Source organism: Quercus suber, unplaced genomic scaffold, assembly GCF_002906115.3.
Source record: "Quercus suber isolate HL8 unplaced genomic scaffold, Cork oak 2.0 scaffold_110, whole genome shotgun sequence".
NCBI lineage: Eukaryota > Viridiplantae > Streptophyta > Magnoliopsida > Fagales > Fagaceae > Quercus > Quercus suber.
Genome location: NW_027069575.1, coordinates 34,762 through 58,850, shown reverse-complemented (window position 1 = coordinate 58,850; position 24,089 = coordinate 34,762). Strand labels below are relative to the sequence as shown.

The 24,089-nt window shown below is 36.8% G+C and overlaps 1 protein-coding gene across 1 annotated transcript; it reads right to left on the bottom strand.

The window, feature by feature from the left end:
* Positions 1-1,260: 1,260 nt before the first annotated feature.
* LOC112003634 (probable N-acetyltransferase HLS1) lies at positions 1,261-3,256 on the bottom strand. Its single transcript, XM_024035845.2, has 2 exons — positions 2,855-3,256; positions 1,261-2,706 (listed from the first exon to the last, which is right to left on the bottom strand). The coding sequence occupies exons 1-2, from the start codon at positions 3,026-3,028 to the stop codon at positions 1,723-1,725; spliced, it is 1,158 nt and encodes a 385-aa protein (XP_023891613.1). The 5' UTR covers positions 3,029-3,256; the 3' UTR covers positions 1,261-1,722.
* Between the last annotated feature and the right edge of the window lie 20,833 nt (positions 3,257-24,089).

The window sequence follows — 24,089 nt, the reverse complement described above, 5'->3', positions numbered from 1 at the left end:
TGAATCCCCTGTGTAGGATATAAATATCGCTGCTTCATATTAGGGTTCTGTGTATTGTTTGGGAGAAAAAACTGTACTGCTGCACTTTGAATAATTTTTCTGAAAATAGTAAAATCACTACAACTATGTGAATATAGGCAAATTATTGAATTGCATAATTTTTTGTGTTGTATAAATGCCTTTGTATGTATTATGTTTTTCCTTTTTCTTTTTGTATCTCACAAATCTGAGAATTTGTGTAAATTCCCAACATAACTAAGTTTTATCTCAATATTAATTAGACAAAGTTTAGTTACAAAATTAGTTGTAGCCTAAGCCTACAACCTTACTCAATATTATTAGTATTATTACAAATTTTGAAAATCTAACCGTTAGATTGCATGTTCATTACATTCTTAATACACTTGTCAAATTTTGTGTAAATCAGATATTATTTACTATATAATTTATAAGATTATATTTTATACATAATTTGAAACTACAAAAATTTTCAATTTAAACAATTTATTAATGACATAGTTATCGATATTTAATTTTCTAAAAATTTTATAAACATGAAAGATATAAGAAAAAAAATGTAATTCAATGGTGAATTCGTCAAAATTCACCTCCAATAAAAATATATTAAGTGAGATTGTAGTCTAAAGTTACAATCAATTTTGTAGCTAAACTTTGTCTAGCTTTGATGATTTTCTGTATATACCATCCATTTACTAGTTTGGTGGGATAATGCACATGTTAAACAACAAATCAAGAAAATATTTTAACCAACAAAAAATAAAAATGCAAGCACTGATTGCCTCCACTCACAGCACATTGCTGTTTGATGATAGCTCTATGATTGGCCTTATTCCAATTTATCATCTAGCCAATTAAAATTATAATCAAAATCAGTGTCACCACTCACCACCAATATTGTTGCCCTTGTCATCATGCTAATCATCATTTACAAAAAGGGCACAATTAGGTCCTTTTTTCAGTACATATGCGATTGATCACCATCTTTTTAGCACTCCACGACTATATATATATATATATATAAAGAGGTTTATTTCTTTGGCAAGAGAGAATGTGCACCTAACACATGTAACTTTATCCAATGCTAGTAACGACCGTGACCAGTGACTACAAACCCTAACCAACGCTTTTTTTTCCCATATAAACTAGGGCTATGGATAACGTAGGATTCCGCATTTAGCTGGCGAAAAATGCAGGAATATAACAATGAAGATAAGGGAAAGATGACAAAGTTCCAAGTAGTAGAACTAAGCTTTTTTGTTGGAATACATTAATTAAGTGGTCTAATTCGCCTATATATATAGAGACGTGTACTCAGTTCATACATATATCATGTTTCCTTTGTTTCATTTGAACAGATTTCTCAGTTGTCAATCTGCTGTTATGGCATGTTAGGGGAGTTCGTCTCGATGGGAGTGGACAAAGGAGTTGAGGGTCCAGCTAAAACTTTTTACCTGTGGGGATAGGACAAAATTAGGACCACTGGGCTTTATTGAATAGTCTGAATCAAGAGGCGAAAAATCTAGTTGTGAACAAGGATAACCAAGGTGCCATCTATTTAAGGAAATCTTTTGAGATCTTGTGTCACCGATGTGAAAGTAACAAGAGAAAAGTCCCCACCAGGAGAGATGGATGGACTTAACAAACAATACATGGAGGTGGGGCTTGGTTCTCAGACAAAGAGAGGTCCAAGATATTTTTGGTTCATACCTCTCTGGGGTCTACAAAAAGAGCTCGTGTTGGTGGGGTTTTTGTCAATTCTTGGAGGCTGTTTCTCTCTTCGCTTTTCAAGGCCTTAATACACCACAAATCTTCAGGGCACGAGAGCAATTTCCAGTGTGGGATGTGATGTCTCAGCAGCGTGTCCTTACCCCCAACTTCTGTTACAATAACTTTACAGTCCTTAGACTTATTTTTAGCCATGTTGTGGACAAATTGGCACAAACTCCTCACTAGCTTTCCCGACAATGGGCCCTCCTGGTGCACCCCATACATGAAATAGAATCCAAATGGATGGAAAAAATCTGGTAGGGAAGGGAGTTTCAAGCATGGGAAATATTTATCTATCAATCTTGAGCTTTTCGTGTATATTAGGCAAGATAGAGGTGCTTTCCCTAGTCTTAGCTTGAATAGCTCCCCACTGTTCCATACACTTAGCATGGCCCAACTACTCGGAAATTGCCCCCCATCTGATCCAAATGACTCACCTCTAGGAAAAGCCACCCATGTTCCCAAGCTTAGATGATTCTCTAGTATGTCGTCTATGTCATGGGGAAAAAACTCTATGGAAGACATGAATTTTCGATAGAGGAATTCGGCTTGTTCTCTATTCAGCTTTACTATCTGAACGTTGGATGAAATATGAAAAGAGCGATTGATGTTAACTGGGTTAACTAGTATAGCCGGAGTTCTGAACCTGATGTAGCCGAACTTGTTCACAAAGAGCTTCACTGAGGCCTCGTTATCTTTCTCGGTGGCCATGTAAGCATAGTCAACATCGTTGGCAATGAACCACTCCTCTAGCCGACGCACTAGACTGGACCCAATCCCTTTTCTTCGATGAAGAGGTGCAACCCTTAGGCCTAGGATATAGCCCACCCTGGCTAGGTCCTTAGGATGCATATGAACTCTGACAACCTTTATAGAGCCTTGAATGACACCAACAAGTTCCTTGTCTAACTCAGCCACCTAGCATATCATCAATAAGCAGTTCTTTCGATTAGACATCAATACATGCTATATTGATATATAGCCATATAGGCAATAATTAAGGGTGCGAAGAAAACTATAAGATTAAAGAGAGATGAGAAGAATGAAAATGAAAAGAAAGCGGTACCAGCATCTTATACATCGGACTGTTTCGAATTCTACATATGGGGTCACCCATAGTATCCGTGAAGAGGAAAACGCGTTCTCCTGGCCCTACCTCGCATCTTCGCTCCAGATCTTCCACTTGAGTTCTATCGGATTGCCCTTCATAGCTTCGAATTATAAGCTGCTCAAATCCCATTCTAATCCAATACACTTTCACGCACACTCATAAGCACGCACCAAAGATGTGTATATATATATATATATTTATATATGTACACATATATATAGCATGCAACAGAAAGAGGGTGGTTTTTGTATTGTATAAAGATAAGAATGAGAGAGCTCAGAGGCCTATAAAAAAAAATGCGACTATATTGATATATAGTATAATATATATGGTTTAGCAAAGCGAAAAAGACTAACTTTGCCTTGAACTTTCGTTATGATCATCATTTAATTTATATGGATGGAACGGGAATTGGAAATGTTCTCTATCATCACCATCAACCTCGACTTCGACAATAATATTAAGACAAAGGTGATTAAAAATAGTATGTGCATTTTGTCTCTAGCTTTTGCTATTGTTAACCAGAGAATTAAAAGGCTCTATCCACGTTAGGATAACCTCAGCCTCACGCCATAATGCACGCCTAAGACTATGTGTTGTTGGCCGAACCCGATTTGTTAGCCAATTAATTAACAAATTTGATAATCCATGTATAAAATTTTAATGATGTCCTTTTTTTCTATACATGTACGCGTATCCGTATCTATCAAGCTTATTCCCATGTGTACCATAAATATCTTTGAATTAATCTAATCGTGCACTAACGAGAAAGAATATTCTAATACCAATCATAACAGGGTGGCCGTAGAAAGATGCACGTACTTTACCTAAGTGAAGAGTCTAGATTGTGTCGGCGGGACTGCGTGTACACCGTATGATGCATGGTAGTTAAAAAAAATATTGATTAATTAGTGAAGAGGATTAAATTAATTAATTTTAAGGAATCTAGTGTTTGTTTAGTTTCATGAGCATTATGGAAGGAAAGAAGTCCCTTTCTGTTCCCACTGAACTTCTTGATTTTACATTATTTAAACCTTGATTTGTTTCTTGTAAGCTGTATGAGTTTAGGTGGTCCACCCTCCTTTTAGACACTTAGATTCGATAGTGAAAGTGAAACCCCACTAAATACTTGCCTCACTTTCTTCTATTAAGTACATTTTTTAAACTTTTAATCATAATATTATCATAACCTGCAAATAAGCGCGTGGAAAACAAGTGCATGATGCTACAATTTATTCAGCAAAACATATCGTCAATGGGATTCTAGGATTCAAAATATCAAGGTAGAAGTTTCTATTCAATCCATAATTTCTTATGTATATTTTTTTAGCTAGTATAATAAAGAAACCACTATGCTAGCTTAATTAGTATTAAAAAAAAGATCTTGCTGCTGTTAATTTTGAATTCTATTAGTTTGATCAGGTATGTTGGACAAATAATATGAGAAACCCTAGTCCAATGATTGGATGGAGGGAATTGAGGGGAGAGTGAAGGGCTGGAGGATGAAAGATAACTATAATATACTTTTAACTTTTTAATTTTTTAAGCCCTGTTTGGTTTGGTTGATTTTTGGGATAGAAATGGGGAGGAAAAAATATGGGTGATTTTGAATAGTACCCTTATTTGGTTTGAGGGGTGGTTTTGGTAGGGTTCAGACGTGTTCTTCTAGAATTCACTATTTTAGAGTGTTTTGTTTTCTTCTCAAATTAAGGAGAAAGAGAGGCTTAAACGGAAATTGACCGGTTTGCCCCTCTCCTTCCACCACCTTAGTTTTTCTCTATTTTTCCTCCCCCCCTTTTTTAAATAAATTCTTAATTTTTTAAAATATAATTGCAGCATTAGAGTAAATTTATATAAACACAATTTTTTATCCTCTCATTTTTCTTTTCAACCAAATAAAAGTGTTTTCCTTTCTTTTCTTTTCTTTTTTTTTTCCACCCCAACCAAACAAATCTTTTCTATCCCCCCTTTTCAACCACCTTTTCCTCTCCTTTCCTTCAATCTCCCTTTGTTCTAAATGTAACATAAGTATTTGACTATTTGTCAATACAAAGATAATGATTTGGCAATACCCTTTAAAACTTTTTATATAAAAAAAAAACTTATTGATTTATTCATTCCTCTAATTAAAAAAAAAAACAAACAAACTTATTGATTTCTTCATTCCTCTAATTAAGTAATTCTCTCTCTCTCTCTCTCTCTCTCTCTAAAACATTATTTTCATGTTTGGAAATGCATTTAAGGGACCAGAACACGCTTGTTGGGTGCTTGTTTATATAAACTTGCAATTGGCATAAAAAAAGCACTAAAATACATGAACGGATTTTATACCTAGAATACTAAAGAAATCACTATGCTTAATTTTGGATTTGGTTAGTTTGATTAGGTATGTTGGATAAAAATAGCATGTGAAATTCTAGTCCTATGTTTGGATGAAGGGAGATGAGGGGAAAGTGAAGGATTAGACAATGAAAGAAAACTAGAATATACTTTTAAAATTTTAGTATATTTCGACCATTTTCTCTTCTACTCTCTTCCTATCAAACGTAATATAAGTATTTATTAGTACAAAAATAATAATGATTTGACAATACTCCATAAAAATAAAAATAAAAGAAAACAAAAACGCACTTATTGATTTTTTTTTTCCCATTCCCCTAAGTATGTGATGCGCTCTCAAATTATCTTCTCTCTCTCCATCTCAAACATTATTTTTTCAAGTTTGGAAATGCATATAAGGGACAAGAACGCGCTTGTTGGGCGCTTGCTAATATCATATTGGCATAAAAAACCAAAAGCACTAAAAAACATGAAACAGAATCCCCAATAGCACATAGAATAATTAATCATCTCACAAAACACTACTCACAAAACACTACTCATAAATGGCTCACGAAGCCCAAACTGTCGCTATTATCCTCTTTTCCTTTCCTTTCTTCCTATATGGCCCTAGCTTTTTTTTTACCTACTTACTTCCAACGACCTCACTTTTCCTAATTAATGATTAGACCCCCATTATTACTAGAAAGGACACGTACACACCAATATATATCACATATTCTCCATTAACCAATACCAAAGTATACACGTGGGAAAAAAAGCCCTCTCACCCCACCCGTAAATCACAGTTGGGTCCACCACTAGCACCAATGGATGTGATCTTTGCTAGACAAACATATATTTTCGATACTGTATAGGCTTATAGTTGTAGTTGTAGTTGTAGGTCCCCTCTCCCTCTCATTATTCAAATCCTCCACAAGTGCTCCTCCAAGAAGTGTACAATCTGTCTTCTTTGTGTTTTTCTTTGCATGCATTATGTTGTCTTCTACATGCTTTCTTAATTGGAGGGATGGATGGATACTTTAAAGCTATCAACATTATAATGCGTCCATGAGTAGCGGGGAGCCACATTTCTCAAAGGAAAGAGCTCAATAGGCAGGCCCTTCCTAAAGCACTTGTGAGGGTTTTAGGGAATTTGGATTCTTTGGACTTCTCTGATTGGGTATTCCTTTGTTCCAGTTGCATCTTTCTCTTCAAACTTATCTGCTCAATTAGTGCACTTGTCAAACTTTGAGGGTTGGTATGCTAGTGTTATTGTTGTTGCTTCTTAGTATGTTCGAAAAGAGTCCACTTAATACACACACACACACACACACACATATGTGTGTGTGTGTGTGTCATCTTTATCCACTTCCTCCGATCCTCTCATCAAACCTTTTTAGAGATGCTTAACAATGCTATATATATTGCTAGGGGGGCCTAGCTAGGGGGCCTCATATTGATGCTCCAATTGATTAATTAATGTGCATAATATATATATAAGTAATCTGTGTCTATCATGTCCTAATTTAATTTGATGCTCATGATTATTGGTAAAGTAGATATATAGCTCAAGAATATAATGTTGAACCTACTAAACCAACAAAGATACATGGAACATATCCATCCCAATTTCCTTGGCTTAGGATAGATATGTGAATCTATGGGGCACTGAATGAAAGTGGAGATGAATTGGCATCATTAATTCCCTTAGGCAAATCCAACGTAGCAAACGAGAAGACAAAACTAATACGCAACCTTGTTTATTGGTACAGGTAAGTGCCACGTAAATGTAATAAAAGGTTAATTATTGTAAGGGCTCATCACTGTCATTACATTTTTACTTACAATAACTATTTGAAAAATGTTAAAGCCACATTAGCAGTTTGTAAAAATATTGTAAAATAATTTGTATTTGTAACATTATTCTTTTAAACTATTTTACAATATTTTTACAAACTGTTAATGTAGTAAATTCTTACTAGTTCTAATATGGGTCCATCACTAACATCACAGTTTTTACTTACAATAACTATTTGAAAAATGCTAAAGCCATATTAGTAGTTTGTAAAAATATTACAAAATAGTTGTGTCAGTAGCATTACTTTTACTAAAAACTCTTTATGGGAGAACCGCATTCATTTCTACAAACAGGCAATTGTGGGTATTCACTATATACATTAAAGCATCCTATTCCTTACAAGCATTTAATTTGGCTAGAAGGTTCCACATATAAAAAATGAATGAAAACCTCAAACTTTATACTACTGAAAATAGGCCAAGCAAAGAGAAATTTCAGACACAAGGTGTGAGAAGAGAAGGGATACTACTATATATAGACCCTTTTACAAAAGGGGTAGGTAATCTAACCTCCTTTATTTATTTATTTATTTATTTTTATTTTTAGAAAGAGGTAATCTAACCTTATATACTAAGAAGCACGAATAGGATATTGACACTATAGGGCATGGGATATGAAAATAAAAGAATTCTATAAAAATTAAGCCAAGATATGATGGAACACAAAAATTAATTAATTAATATTACTGATGATGCTGAGATCGTTAGTAGTTAGGTTTGTCCAGAAGACTTACGATACAAGTTCGTCCAAGCTCTTGTAGGATTACTGAAAAAGGGGGATCCTCTAAGGTGGTCACTGGTGTGATGCCGGCCATAAAGTCTCTGATGATAAAGTCAATAAATGGAGCTCTGGAAAATAGAGAGAATTTAGTAATGAGAGTGAAAAATGATCAGCGTGTATGTACCTTGTTTGGGATTTGGTAGGTCCTATAAATAGGCTCTTCTTACTAGCCATTGTCCTTCTTAAATGGTGACTTGAAGGTTCATTTGGTAACATCTCAGGCCTATTTAATTTAGCCTTAATGGAGGCCCCAACAATCTCATCCTTGATATGTAACTGTCTGGGCATTAAGTACCCGTCTTTATGGCATTCTATCCTTGTCCAGACTAGCTCTCTGGACGAGGATAATTGCCTGGTCTATTAGTTGCCTCCCATTTTGAGTTCGTCCTTAATTGTGATGACAATCTCGAGAATATGAAAGGTCATTTGCCCAAATGTGACTCTTGAGATTTTTGTTGTGTTTGTAATTAATGCGGAGTGGCGGTGCCATACGTGTCGTGGCCATGTGGCGTGCTCTGTGTGGTGGATTGCAACATTTTGTTCAAGGGGCTTTTGGGTTTCTCGCCGATTTTCAGTTTCCCAAGCCTAGCTCTTTAAACAAGTTAGCTTCTCTTCTCTTTCTTTACTTTTCTTCTCTTTCTCGCCATTGTTGCTCTACATTTTCGTCTCTAAGCTTTTTTGAATCCCATCAACCTTTTTTCTTCTAAGCTTGGTTTTTTGGAGGTATGGTTTCTTTCCTTTTTCTTTATTCCATTATATCTGCCTTTCCTTTTTGGTTTAGGGATAGAAATTCAAACCTTTTCTTTTGATTTCCACGGTCGATATCTCTGAGGTTAGGCAACTTTGTCCCTTTATTTCATTTTTCTTTGCTCATTTAGGGGCATCTCTAGGTTCCTTTAGCACCCATTGCCCCCCAATTGAGCGTTTCGTACTTAGTGGTAGCAGTTTAGGTTTGGTGGTGGCTGATCTGCACACTTTGTTGCATTAGTCTCTCAATTGGTTTAAGGAAATGGTGGGTGAGAGGGAGGTAGTGTCAGAAGTGAGGTCTAGTGAGCTTGAGACGAGGTTGTTGTCTAGCGATGACCCTATTGAGGCAGAGGGAGATACTACTGCATTTGGCCCTTCGTTGTCTAGACAAAATGAGATTAGAACCTTTCATGCCCTTAGGGAGGAGTGTGCCCTAGACGCTGACACCCTTTTTAGGTTTAGAGACAAATTCTAATTCCTCGAGGAAGTCAGGATTAGTCTTCCTCTAGAAGGGAAAAAAGCCTGTTACTTCTTGATTGGGGAAGTGTGCTTCTACAAGGTTGCTTTCCAATGTGGCCTTAGGTTCCCCGTCCATCCATTCATCATGGAACTCTTAAACCACTTCAACATCGCTCTTGGGCAACTTATGCCAAACTCGTGGAGGATAGTGATTAGCTGTATAGAGATTTGGATGGTCGTCACTGAAGGTGACATGATCAAGTTGGATGAGTTTGTTCACCTATATCGTTTGAAGGAGTCCAAGGAGTACGGGTACTACAAGCTTGTGCCTTGGGTTAGGAAGGTGAGGATTATTATGGATCTTCCTTCGTCTTTCCAATATTGGAAGTCCAGATACTTCTTTGTGTTTGGAGATGGATGGGAAATCCTTTCTGATGACTTTTGGGGTGAGGTTCCTAGATTGCTTCGTCGATGGAGGTCCCTGAGGCTAGGTGCATTGTCCTTTGCTTATTTTTTTTTTGTAGTTCTTTCTCCTTTCAATTTTATTCATCACTGACCTTTGATTGTGCATTCAAAGTTAAGGAGTGCCCTAGGCTTAAGAGTAGATATAAGGAGTGCGTCCACGCGGCCACTAAGTACATGAAGACGATTGACGACTTTGACGACCTTGTCGATCCTTGGACTTTCGCTCGTCATTTCCTTGGTCTGGAGTCTTCCTGTTCACTGTTAAGATCGAAGAGAAAAGTGAGTTTTGCTTTGAGTTTTTCCCTTTTATTTATTTATTTATTTTATTTTAAATGTATCTCCTTTCTATCATGCAGAAATGATGACCAAGTTCAATCAAAAGATGTACGCTAGGATGAAGGCCAAGAAGAACAAGCCTCTTTCTAGTTTGGGAAAGAAAGTGGTTTGGGTCGTTGAGAATGGGACCTCAATCACCTCGGTTACTTCCATCCCTAAAGTCACAAGGATGGCCTCTCCTACGACCTTCTTGGAAGAGCTCACTCCTTATCCAAAGAGGCAGAGGACTCTAGCAAAGGAAAAGAAGAAAGTGGGCTCCCAAGCGTCTAATGTTTGGGACGATGCTGGGATTGCCCTGGCGAGGGCCCATTCGGTTGTTACTACTAAAGACCTGAAGGCGCTTTCTGGCGTTCCTTCTCATGAGCTCGTAAGCTGTCATGTCCACAAGCTCATCTAGGTAAACCTTTTTTCATTTCATAAGCTGTCATGTCCACAAGCTGGCGTTCCTTTTCATGTCCACAAGCTCGTAAGTTGTTTTATAACTCTTCCCCCCTTATGGCTTTCAGGCACTAGAGAGGTGATCCATATATCTGTTGAGTACCATAGCCAGGAGGAAAAGGCTGTGGTGGCAGGGTCCAAAGTAGAAGCTTTGGAGGCAGAGGCCACGAAGCTAAGGAGAGACCTCATTATTGCCTTGGACAATGCCAACATAGCTAAGGAGAAGGCCAAGGCGTTGGTTGACGAGCACAGGGTCGAGAAGCAGCTAATGTTGCAAAAGGACAAATAGCTCCAAGTTGCGAACCAAAATGTTAAATCCATGGCTGCCAAGGCTGTTCAAGCTTTCCAACTAACTGAAGAGTACAACACTGTGGTCTTGTTACTATAAAGGCTTTGAGCTCCTTAGGCGGTACATGGTAAAGCACCCCTCTAGAGTCAACTTAGAGGAATTAGACTTCGAGGAGGTGGACAAGGAGATGGAGGCTGATGAGGTTGCCCAAGTTGTTGCTATTCTTGAAGAGAACACTCCAGAAAGCAATTATTTTGAACCTGAGGATGCTCTTGTTGATACTGCTAGTGGGGACGAGGCCACAACCTAAATTTTTTTTTTTAATAATTTTTTTTTCTTTTATTTACTCCTGTTATTATTATTATTATTATTATTATTTTTTGTGGTGGTGCCTAGTATGTTTTTGGGCTTTAGTTGGTAACTTCTGAACAATTGCACCTTTTACATATGTGTGTATATATATATATATATACATATTTTGTGTGTTTTGCTTTCTTTACCTTCAACAGTTGTCTTTTCCTATTGCATGAAATTCTTCTTCTTTTTATTTTTTATTTTTTTATTTATTTTTTATTTTTTTGCGTTTTGCTGTGAGGTGGCAATCTTTTAACCTCGTTTGGATGATTTTTGTCTTCACCTAAGGTTGCATCGCTTGTTCGTTTGTTTTTCTTCTCTAGTGGCTTACATTTCACTTGGTGTCATCAATGATTTTCACTCGTCTAGGGAATCTTACCACTTAGTCATTTTAGGTGGCTTGTGTCCCTTCAAGGAGTCTTTAGTATCATTAGTGATTCACATCCGTTTAAGGAATTTTATCACTTACAAATTTTTAATGATTTAAATCTATTTAAGGAATCTTATCACTTGGCTTTGTCAGTGATTTACATCCATTTAAAGAATCTTGTCACTTAGCCACTTTTAGGTGATTTACATCCTTTTAAGGAATCCTATCACTTGGCTTCGTTAGTGATTTACATCCGTTTAAAAAATCTTATCACTTGGCTTCATTAGTGATTTACAATCCTAACAATAAGATTGTCCATTGTTTGTTTGTATACAACTTTTGAGAATATTTGCTGAATAATACTTTTCTTTTTGCTTTATTTCCTTCAATAAAGGATTTCTTTTATGATTACAACAATGGTTTGTCTCTAAAGATGATACCTCTTCAAATGCTCGATGTTCCATGGTCGTGGCAGTCTTTTCTCATCCATCGATTCCAAGTGATAGCTTCCTTGTCTTGAGTAGTGGGCGATCTTGTAAGGTCCTTTCCAAGTTGGCCCGAGCTTTCCCTGTGTTGAGTCCTTTGTTGCTGGTGTGATTCTGCATAAGACGAGATTTCCTATGTTTAGTCTTTTAAGCTTTACTCTTTTGTTATAGTATTTGGTTATCTTTTGTTGGTACTTGGTCATTCTTTTGGATGCTTCCTCTCTTGTCTTGTCTAGGTTGACCTTCAGCTGGTCATCATTGTTGTCTCCTTGAAAAAATTCTCTTCTTATACTGGTGATTCCTACTTCAACTGGTATTACTACTTTAATTCCATAGGTGAGCCTGAATAGTGTTTCTTCGGTTAGGGTTTTGGCTGTGGGTCTGTAGGCCCACAAGACATTTGGTAACTCTTCTGGCCAAGCACCCTTTGCCCCATCTAGGCAAACTTTGATGATTTTCAGCAACGTTCGATTCATCACTTCCATTTAACTGTTGGCTTGTGGGTGTCCTGGGAGGTTATGGCCGTCATCTTTTCTCCGGGGACACGTTGAACGTTCTTGAACCTTCTGGCCACACGTTGACTGTAGGCCCACAAGACATTTGGTAACTCTTCTGGCCAAGCACCCTTTGCCCCCTCTAGGTGAACTTTGATGATCTTCAACAATGTTCAATTCGTCACTTCCGTCTGACCATTGGCTTGTGGGTGTTCTGGGAGGTTATGTCCGTCATCTTTTCTCTGGGGACACGTTGAAAGTTCCTGAACCTTTTGGCCACATGTTGACTGTAGGCCCACAAGACATTTGGTAACTCTTCTGGCCAAGCACCCTTTGCCCCCTCCAAGCAAGCTTTGATGATCTTTAGCAATGTTCGATCTTCTGTCTGACCGTTGGCTTGTGGGTGTCTTGGGAGGTTATGTTTGTCATCTTTTCTCCGGGGACACGTTGAACGTTCCTAAACCTTCTTGCCACACGTTGACTGTAGGCCCACAAGACATTTGGTAACTCTTCTGGCCAAGCACCCTTTGCCCTCTCCAGGTGAACTTTGATGATTTTCAGCAACGTTCGACTCGTCACTTCCGTCTGGCCATTGGCTTGTGGATGTCTTGGTGAAGAAAACTAGTTCTTGATTCCAAGTTCTGACCATTAGCTTGTGGGTGTCCTTGGAGGTTATAGCCATCATCTTTTCTCCGGGGACACGTTGAACATTCCTGAACCTCTGGCATTTATCACATTTCTCTACATATTCTTTCGCATCCTTCAACATAATGGGCTAGTAGTAGCCTATTCTAATAATTTTACTGACCAGGAACCTTAGACCTTTGTGGCTTCGCAGATTCCTTCATGGACCTCTTCAAGGATGCATTTTGTTTCGTCTTCCTTGACGCACCTAAGGTAGGGCATGGAAAAACCCCTTTCATATAGAATGTCATTTAGGATTGTGAACCTAGCCGCTCTCTTCTTGACCTTCCTTGCTTTGCCAGTGCCTACTGGAAGTCGTCCATCTCGTAGGAAAGAGAGGATTGGATTCATCCAACCATTCTAGTTTTGGATCACGAAGGTGTAGATTTCTTCAATACTTGGACGCTTTTGCACTTCTACTTTCAAATTGGGCGAACCATTCCTTCTTCTGATGATGCTTGCCTTGCAACTTCATTTGCTTCTGAGTTCTGGCTTTGGAGGACTTGTGTGAAGTAGGGCATGGAAAAAACCCTTTTATATAGAGTGTCATTCAGGATTATGAACCTAGCTATTCTCTTCTTGACCTTCCTTGCTTCATTAGTACCTGATGGAAGTCGTCCATCTCGTAGGAAAGAGAGGATTGGATTCATCCAACCATTTTGGTTTTGGATTACGAAGGTGTGGATTTCTTCAATACTTGGATGCTTTGCACTTCTACTTTTAAATCAGGCAAACCTGTTCCTTCTTTTGACAATGCTTGCCTTGCAACTTCATTTGCTTCTAAGTTCTGGCTTTGGGGGACTTGCGTGAAGTCCACCTGGTCAAACTCGTGGACCAATTGGTTCATCAACTTGAGGTACTTTTGCATTCTGCTTTATTTTGCTTCGAATTCTCCTTTTATCTGCCGTATTACTAGCTTAGAATCACTTTTGAGGAGTAGGTTTTTGGCTCTCAAGGCTCTCCTGATCCTGAGTCTTGTTAGTATGGCCTCGTATTCTACTTCGTTGGTGGTGGTAGGGAATTGAAGCCATACTCATACTTGAGGGTTTCCCCTTTAGGGGTATTGATGATCAACCTGACCCCTCCTTTCTTTTGAACTGACGATCCATCTGTCAATATTGTCCACCTTTTTGATTTGTCCTATGCCTTTTTGTCGATCGGTAGGGTGAACTTGGTGATGAAGTCAGCCAATGCCTGAGCTTTGATGGCTATTTTGGGACAATATACAACATCGAATAGATTTAGCTCGATTGCCTATTGTATTAACCTTCTTGCTACTTCGGGTTTGTTTATTGCTTTCTTTATGAGTTGGTCTGTCATCACTAAAATGGGTTGGCCTGGAAGTAGGGTCGCAGCTTTTGCGAGGCTATGATTAAGGCGAAGACAATCTTTTTCGTGCATGGATATCTGGCCTTGGCTCTTTGGAACATTTGACTCATGTAGTAAACGGGGAGCTATACTTTATTCTATTCTCGAATCAAAGCTGCACTCACAGCCATGGTTGACACTACGAGGTACAAGAACAGATTTTCCCCTTCCTTGGATGGGCTTAGAAGGGAAGGGCTGCTCAAATAACATTTCAACTCTTGGAAGGCATCGTCGCATTCTCTCGTCCAGGCAAAAGCTTGCTTCAGGGTTTTGTAGAAAGGCAGACATCTGTCTGTAGCTTTGGAGACGAACCTGTTGAGGGCAGCGATCCTTCCTGTTAGCATCTATACCTCCTTCATAGTCTTCGAAGAGGTCATTTCCAGTATGGCCGTATCTTCTTTGGGTTAGCTTCTATTTCTCGTTGGGATATCATAAACTTGAGGAATTTTCCTGATGACACCCCAAAGGCGCATTTACGAGGGTTCAAACTCATTTGGTATTGGCGAAGGGTCGCGAAGGTCTCTTTAAGGTCGTCTAGGTGGGTGTTCTCTTCCTTGCTTTTGACGAGCATATCGTCAACATATACCTCCATGTTCCTCCCAATCTGCCTACTAAACATCCTGTTGACCAACCTTTGGTAAATGGCTCCTGCATTCTTTAATCCAAAGGGCATTACTTTGTAACAGTAAAGCCCTTGACTACTGATGTAGGCAGTTTTCTCATGGACTTCTTCTAACATCTTAATCTAGTTATAGCCTGAAAAGGAGTCCATGAAAGTGAGGAGCATATGAGTGGTGGTCGAATTTACCAGTTGGTCAATCCTTAGCAATGGGAAGCTATCTTTAGGGTAGGCACTGTCGAGGTCGGTGAAGTCTACACACATCCTCCACTTCCTATTTGCTTTCTTCACTAAGATGACATTGGCTAGCTAGTTAGGATAGTACACCTCTCGGATGAAGCCAGCTACAAGTAGCTTGTCTACCTCGTCCATGATGACCCTGTTACGTTCGCGGGGGGGGGGGGGGGGGGGGGGGGGGAGGGGGGGGGAAGAGTCATCGTCTTTGTTAGATGGGTTTCTTTTCTGGATCAACATTCAGACGATGTTGAATAACCTCTGTCGCTATACTGGGCATGTCTTTGTGACTCCATGTGAAAATGTCTAGGTTTTCCTTAAGAAATTGCACCAGTTCTTTCTTCATTAGATCATTCAGGTTCACCTCTATTTTCATCGTATTTGTTGGGTCTCCATCTACCAATTCTACTATTTCTAAGGCTTCCACATTTTCTTTCTCTTCCTCTTTAATCATCCAGGTGTGGTTCTCTTCCGTGGCTAGAATAGCTTGGTAGCATTCTCTGGCTAACACCTGGCCTTCTTTGACTTTGCCTATTCCGATGTTCAGTTGGGAATTTTTCCTTTAGGTAGTATGTAGATGTTACTGCTTTCCAACGGTTAAGCATGGGTCTTCCAATGATCACGTTATACGATGACGGGCAATCCACCACTAGGAAGTCAAGCTGTTTGGTGATTTGCAGGAGATAGGATCCCTCTGTGACCGTCAGTGTCACTATTTCTCTAAGGAACACCCGGTCTTCCTTGAAACTAACGAGGGGAGATTTGAAGGGTTGCAACCTCTTGGGATCCACCTTTAGCTGCTGGAAAGCCAAGTGGTAAATAATGTTAGCGGAGCTACCATTGTCGACGAGAATTCGTTTGGTGTTGAATCCCTTTATCATAAGCATGATGACCATGGGATTGTCATGTGGCTGCTTCATGCCTCTAGCATCTTCCTCTGAGAGTAGGATGTCCATATTCGATCGCCTTTTCTACTTCAAAGGATGCATTCCGTGAATGCTATTCATGAGCCTTTGTTGGGACTTCTTGAGGGATTTGAAAGATCCACCAATGGATGGTCCTACAGCAATCGTCTTTATCTCTCTAATCGCGCTTTGCGGACGGCTGTATGACTTGTCTTCATCTATATGTGGGTTTTCAGATTTCTCTCTGCGATCGTCCCTAGATCAGCTGGACTTGCCCTTTTTTATGAACTTTTGCAACTTGCCTTTCCAAATCGATTCTTCTATCTACTCTTTCAAGTCTTTTTTGCAATCCTCGGTGTAATGGTCGTGGTCTTTATGGAAACGACAATATTTCCTCTTGTCTCGTACATTGGGTGAGGAATGGAGTGGTTTTGGCCACTTGAGGTGATGATCGTCCTTAATTTTCGCTAAAATTTTGTCGAGAGGCATCACCAGAGGAGTGAACTTTACTGTTCGTGTAATTTTGTCGTCTCTTCGCTTATTTCCATCAAAGCTGGTCTGATAATCATTCCTTTTGCTCTTGCGTCCCCTTCGGTCTTCCCTGACACTTTCCTTCCCTTTAGGCCTGCTTTCTTCCCTTATTGCAGCTAAGGTGTCTTCTGCATTCATGTACTTTTGGGCTTTCAGTAGTATCTCAGCCATTGTCTTTGGGGGGCTCTTTGCGAGGGCAAATATGAACTCCTTGGATTTTAAACCTGCTTTAAAGGTGGTTAACTATACCTTGTCATCCGCTTTGTCAACTTTTAGGACTTCTCTGGTAAAACACTTCATGTTTGACCTTAGGGGCTCCCTTTTTCCTTGCCTGATGGTGAGCAAATGGTCTGCTGGTATCTTTTGACTTTGCCCACCTATGAAATGGCGCACGAAGGAATTGCCCAGTTGCCCGAAGTCGTCAATGGACGATGTTGCTAGTTTACTAAACCACACTCGTGTTGCTCCCTTGAGGGTGGTACGAAAAGAGCGGCACAATATCTCGTCTGGGGGTTACTGTAGACTCAAAGTTGTTTTGAAGGTAGCGATGTGGTCCTACGGGTCCTTCAAACCAACAAATGATTCGAACAGTGGTAGACGAAACTTCAGGAGCATGGGTTACTCCGAGACTTTGGTAGTGAAAGGCAAGTCCGTCCTCCTGACCATCCTGTCCAAATTCTAGTTTGTTTTCTCCCTTATCACGTTTCTCAGCTCGTCAATTTCCTTCCTCATATCTTTGAGTATGTCTAAATTCATTTCATCCGAAGAATTTAGTTATCGCTAGTCATCTCTCTTGTGGCTATCTTTGTCATTATTCCTATTAGTCCCAACCCTCGTGGGTGAACAATTTTCTTCTTGTTGCAATTGTAGCCTTATCTCCTAGTTTTGCCTGGTGAGTTCTTCCACACTAGTTGTAAGTGTCTGAATTTGCAAAGCTAATGCTGTAGAATCTTGTGGGGTATTGAACTCTATCTAGATGTCGGAACCAATCAGGACTGCGATTTCAAACAAAAGTCTGAGTACATCGTCTTCACAGATGGCACCAAACTGAAGATGCTGAGATCGTTAGTAGTTGGATTCGTTTAGAAGACTTCCAATACAAGTTCGTCCAAGCTCCTGTAGGGTTAGTGAAAAAGAGGGATCCTCTTAGGTGGTCATCAGTGTGATGTCGGCCATAGAGTCTCTAATGATAAAGTCAACAAATGGAGCTCAGGAAAATAGAGAGAATTCAGCAATGAGAGTGAAAAATGATTAGCGTGTATGTACCTTGTCTAGGATTTGGTAGGTCCTATAAATAGGCTCTTCTTACTAGCCGTTGTCCCTCTTAAATGGTGACTTGAAGGCTCATTTGGTAACGTCTTAGGCTTATTTAATTTGGCCTTAATGGAGGCCCAAACGGTCTCATCCCTAATATGTAACCATCGTGGCATTAAGTACCCGTCTTTATAGTGTTCTATCCTCATCCAGGTTGGTTCTCTGGACGAGGATAATTGCTTGGTCTATCAATTATTATATATTTTTAGCCAATTTGATAAACTTTTAGGTAAATTTTTTATGTTAGGCTTTAAAAGTCCTTACAATTATGAAAATGATTATATTTAAAATAAAAAAGGAAGGAGGTTATGTGATTTGTGATTGCTTCCTTAATATGGTCAATATATTGTGTAAACTAAAACAATAATTGATGAAAAAAGAAATGATGTCATGTGTGTCATGCGCATGCGTATCACCATTCACACACTAATTTGAAGAGTTGGGATTGTTTATTCAGGAATCAATAAATTAATACAGTGACACAACTTCTGTAACTTAGTCTATTGTAATGTATGCATAATAAAAGTAGTGTTAATTGTTGGTTCATACAAAAGTGATGTTGCTCTAATAACGACTTTCCATCTTATTAACTGTTTGTTTCAATTGATTTTAACATTTTCTGAAAAATGAATTATTTTCCAAAAATTATTTTTTATAATTTTTTTTTTTTTAATTTTCCTATGCTTGGTAGTGATCTTTAAAATATGCTAGAAAACTAGTTTTTGACTTCCTTTATTTAGCTTCACATGATATCAAGTTGTTTTCCTTATTTAGCATTGTATGAGATAGAGTTGTTTTCCAAAAATTTTAGTGGAAAACAACTGTATTTCATGCTAATTGCTAAGGTAAATAAGAGAAGTTAAAAAAATGAAAAATAATATAATTTTCTAGAAAATATATTTTTAAAAATAATTTATTTTCAAGAAAATTTTAATGTTGAAACAAATAAAGCATGAAATGTTTGGTAGTGGCCTTAAAATGAGTTGAAAACTAGTTTTTGACATCTCTTATTTAGTTTCACATGATATAGAGTTGTTTTCCAAAAAAAATTTAGTGGAGAACAACTCTATCTTATGCTAAACTAAGTAAGGCAAGTTAAAAGACGGTTTTCCTTTGACCTTTCCTCCCCCTCCTCTAATATTACTTAATACAAGAAAATATGGAAAACTATCTTCACATAAGATTTTCTATTGAAACAAATGGAGCGGGACAATTCCCCACGTTTTCTTCTGTACAGAACAAACTGTTTTTACTTAAGTCGCCCAAAAAATTCAGCCCAAGCATTGGGATATACTAGTATCAAGGTCTCAAACATGGGGCTCTACCCATATATCACATATACTCTGTTGTGACCCATTTTACTAAGAATTTAGGCTTTATAATTTTAAACACGGATGGTAGTTCTTTTGGAAATCTTGCAGGGCTAGAGATGGGGCGGTTATCCGTTCCTATATTGGCCAATGGATTTAACGTTTCTCTTTGAATCTTGGCATCACAACAAATAATGTAGCCGAGTTGGAAGCAGTTAGATATGGTTTAATGTCAGCTTGGAATTTGGGCTTTAAATTTGTTATTTTGAATCTTTATTGTACTTTGTTTATACAATGGCTAACAAAAAAGGGTCCATATGCGCCATATCTTGTTTTTTTAATTGATGATTGCAGGAACCTTATCAGCTGAGAGTGGATTGTCCATCTTCTTCATGTTTACCCCGAGACTAATGTGGTAGCAAACAGACTAGCAAAAAGATAAAGTTCACAAGAAGACATAATTTTTGTTTATAAAATTTGTCTTATTTTTATATGAGCAGTATATTAAGGACAGTTTTCAATTAGGCACTCATAGAAGAGTGCTTATAGCTGGACGCGCGATCTTGTAATTTGTTTTCTTTTAAATAAATTTTTTTTGCACCCAAAAAAAAAAAAAAATACTATGAATTTATGTGAACTTGGGATTTAAAATGATCAGTATTGGAACCGCACCATTGACAGTCCAGCCCCTAATCTTGTTTAGCGAGTCTTCTTCCAGCCCACCAATATCAAATCTGTAAGGCTAAATGAGGTCAGCATTTTTAACGAGTCCCATAATATGAAATGAGCACTCTTTATAATGGGCTGATATTATTGGGTCCATCACCATGGACTACATCCAACCAGCCCAGGCAACAGTTTGACCTTCTGACCATGCTGTGCTTACAAATCAGTGGACCGTCCTTTAATTGTTTGTAATCACAGATAAAGAAGTAGCCGGAGTAACTCCATTAAATAAACTACTGCAGACCAAAATTTGATCCAACTAAAATCTTAAGGCCATGGTGAAGAGCCCTAAACTCAACAACATCACTAGTGGACGGAAGAGGACAAAGTTTTGGCTTCAAACCAATTTAAAATTATTTTTTCCAGCTTATTACTTGGTGATTTATAAAATCATCCATGTGTATGAATGATTCTTAAATCTTATTTAACTTGATTCTTAGGTAAAGTGCAAAAAGACTCCCTACTGTATGGGTAAATTGTAATTTAGCGCTATTACACCATGCAATAGCACTTTTGATGATTAAAATTGAAAGTTATAAAACTTACTTTTAATCTCAACCCTTGGATCAAAATTTTTAACTTTTAACTTTTTTACCATTTACCTTCTCAACTTTTCCTCCCACAATTGCATGGTGCCCTAACTATTGCACTTGATCCATATCCAATTGTAAACTCATCTTCTGTGCTACTGATTTGGTATTGAAACCTTTATCTCAATTCCTTTATCAAATTGAAACCTGTATCTCAATTCCTATAAATGACTAAAAATAGCCATGGATTGTGTATTTATTATATTTTAATAAAGTGGCCATGTGTACACCATGATGTAACCATTTCTGTTAATTATAATTTATAGAATTAAAATGGAGAGATCAAATTAGAAAATTCTTAACTTCACGAGTCAATAATACAAAATTGATAGCACATAGAGTCAAGAGGATTTTTGTCATTTCTTCATTTCTTTTAGTGGTTTTTATGATTTACTCTCTTAAACTATCCCAAGGGACTTTTTGCCCTGTTAACCATTCCTAAACTTAAAAGGCATGTCAGTTGTCAAATTAGTTTTTCTATATTAGAATACATTGTCTTTTACTGGAATAGATTTCTGCCATTTTCAAAAAGTGAACGGACTTAGAATACATTGTCTTTTATGATGTATTATGTATATAATATTTTTTTAATATATATACATACATACATATGCACACAGATATATATATATATATATATATATTTTGTGGGAGTCAAAAACAACTTATTCTAGAATCTACACAACCAATTTCTAAAAGATAGGAAAGAATCCACAATGGGAATATCAAGCAGTAAGTTAAAGATAGATGTGAGATGAATTAAACTTTCATATATGATGAAACAAAGTTCCCGAGGTACATGAGAAGGATTCAAAGGATGAATACTTAGAAAACAATCTCTCTGGCTTATCTTTCTCTCTCTAATTTTTTGAACCCCTCTCTATTGCTTCCCTCCTCCTTTTATAGCCACTTCTCCTCTTCCCTTTATCCTCCAGCTATCTAGCTCCCAATTGGATTTGGAGGATACTTGTCCCATCAACCATTTGCTCTGTCACATAGTGATAATGAGGAAGGACTTTTGGGGGTGTTTCTACTGTTCAAGCCAGTCATTTAGCATTGAATGTGACTGACATTAGGTGAGGGGTTCCATTAATGAGGAGGTGACTGTTCTATTGGGTTCTGCGTTTTCTCTGTCGTGTCCTTTGGGGTATATTAGGAGAGTAAGAGATCCTGGTTAATGGATAGAGACACTACCCGAGGTTCCCTTGCTACCCTGGGGAGAAGGCTCTTACTACTACCTCGGTTATGAACCTTGGAAAGATAGCCAACTCATATCTCCACGGTCGCAGGCTCGGATGGCTTCTTTCCATTTGGGCTACTTTATTTATAACCATACCTCAGGTCAAGCCTACCTTCTAGATTAGCTTTTCGGGCTTTTGGTCTACTGGTAGACCTTTCGTTGACCCTACCCCCCCTCCCCCAATACACGCGTGTGCACACACACACACACATATACACAATAGAATTTTAATCTATATCATTTATTTCATGGTGATTATTCTTTACTTTCAGACTAGGCACTAATCTATATATTACTAAAAACTGAAGCGTAGCATTTAATGTTGTTACGCTCCTATTGAGCCACGTCAGCAGCCATATCATTATCAATTTTTTTCCAATTTTTTTATACAATTTTTTAACATTTAAAGTGAATTAAAAACTCTATTATATTACAATCAAAATATCATATTTAATTTATCTTATTTTTAATTATTCTTATTTATTATCAAATTTTCAATTCCATTTTAACTTTTCATATCCTCACTACTCTCTATCCTAATTTTCTTCAACCTTTCTCATTCCATTTCAACTTTTCATATCTCCACTACTCTTAATATTAATATTATTCTATCTTTTTATCCTCTTTTATTTTTAACTCTTCTTATTCTTATCATCATGCTATAAAATTGTCACTCTCCCTCTTATTCCTTGCATAATTTCTATTTTTCCACACACAAAAGCCTCTCTCTCTCTCTCTCTCTCTCTCTCTCTCTCTCTCTATATATATATATATATATTCCTTCAATTTTTGGTATATATATTTTTAATTTTAGTGTAACAGGTTGACCACCAAAACATACTGATGTAGTATTGAAAGCTTCACCAAATGCATCGTAGAAATCAATTTTAGACTACTAGAAGTCAGTTAGTTTGCTAAAATTGGAATTGACAGGTAATCCAGCTTGATACGATTTAGTTTTATATTTTATGTTGTTATCTTTTTTATTCTCATTGGTTGTTAAATGTTATATTATTGCATTATAAAGATAGTATATAAAAATATAATATTATTTTATTACATAGCATAACTAAAATAATATGGTGTTTATTGCTATACATTTCATTTTTATTATTTTATTCTCATCTTATTTTATTCAACATTTAAATTTAGCAACATCCTCCATATCATAATTATTTATATAAAAATTGTTCTTATAAAGTCTTCCCATGAAATGTTACAATGCATCAATGAAAAAATGAAATACAAAACAAATATCAATTTAGAAACACTCAATTTAAAATAAAATAAAAAAGGAATAAACAATTTTCTTATAAAGTATTCCCATAAAACGTTACAGTGCGTGCATTAATAGAAAAAGAGAATACAAAACACATGCTATTTTAGAAACACTAAATTTATAATAATAATAATAATAATAATAATAATAATAATAATAATATCAAATCAAACATATTATAAAATAATATACTAATAGTTATGGATGTACTAACTTCATGGCAGCAAAATGAAATAAAATAAAAATAAAAATAAACATTACAATATGCATATTTAGTACATTAGAATTATCATCAAATTTGGGAAAACAATAGGATGTTAACAAAGAGGGAGAGAAAGAGATTAGTAAAAGAAATCAAACGTCAATTAAATAAATTAATTAGTAACCGTTAATTGGAAAACAAAGAGACCGATGGCTAAAGATGACCTTACGAATGTTGTTATAAACTTTACAATGCAAATAAATAAATCGTTAAATTCACTTAATTAAATCATATAATCAACAATTAAATAAAATCATACAAAATTTAAACTTGAAACTAATCAAACTCTAATCTAGAAAATCATATTTATTATCAAAACTAAATGGAAAACTCAGTAATAATAGAAATATATAAGAAATAAAGATGAAATTTTTCAAAATCTTTTTTTTTTTTTGACATTTCATTTAACATTATTTATAAATAATAAAATATAAAAAAATTCCTTAAATGCTTATATTCTTCACACACCATGTCTTTTAAAATCTAATGAAAAGTTCTAAGAATTTAACTCTCATTTAAGGCCTCTATTATGAAAATCAACCGCCAGTAAAATATGATAATAGTAAGAAATGTTATAAATGAGAACATGAAAAAACTAATTAGCCATTATTATTATGGAATAAATGTCTTTTTTTATGCATCTAAGAAAATGAAATGTATATGGTTTACTTATTAAGGTATATGTAAAGATTCACGTTAAAAAAATATGTAAATGTTTTTTGAAAAAAAAA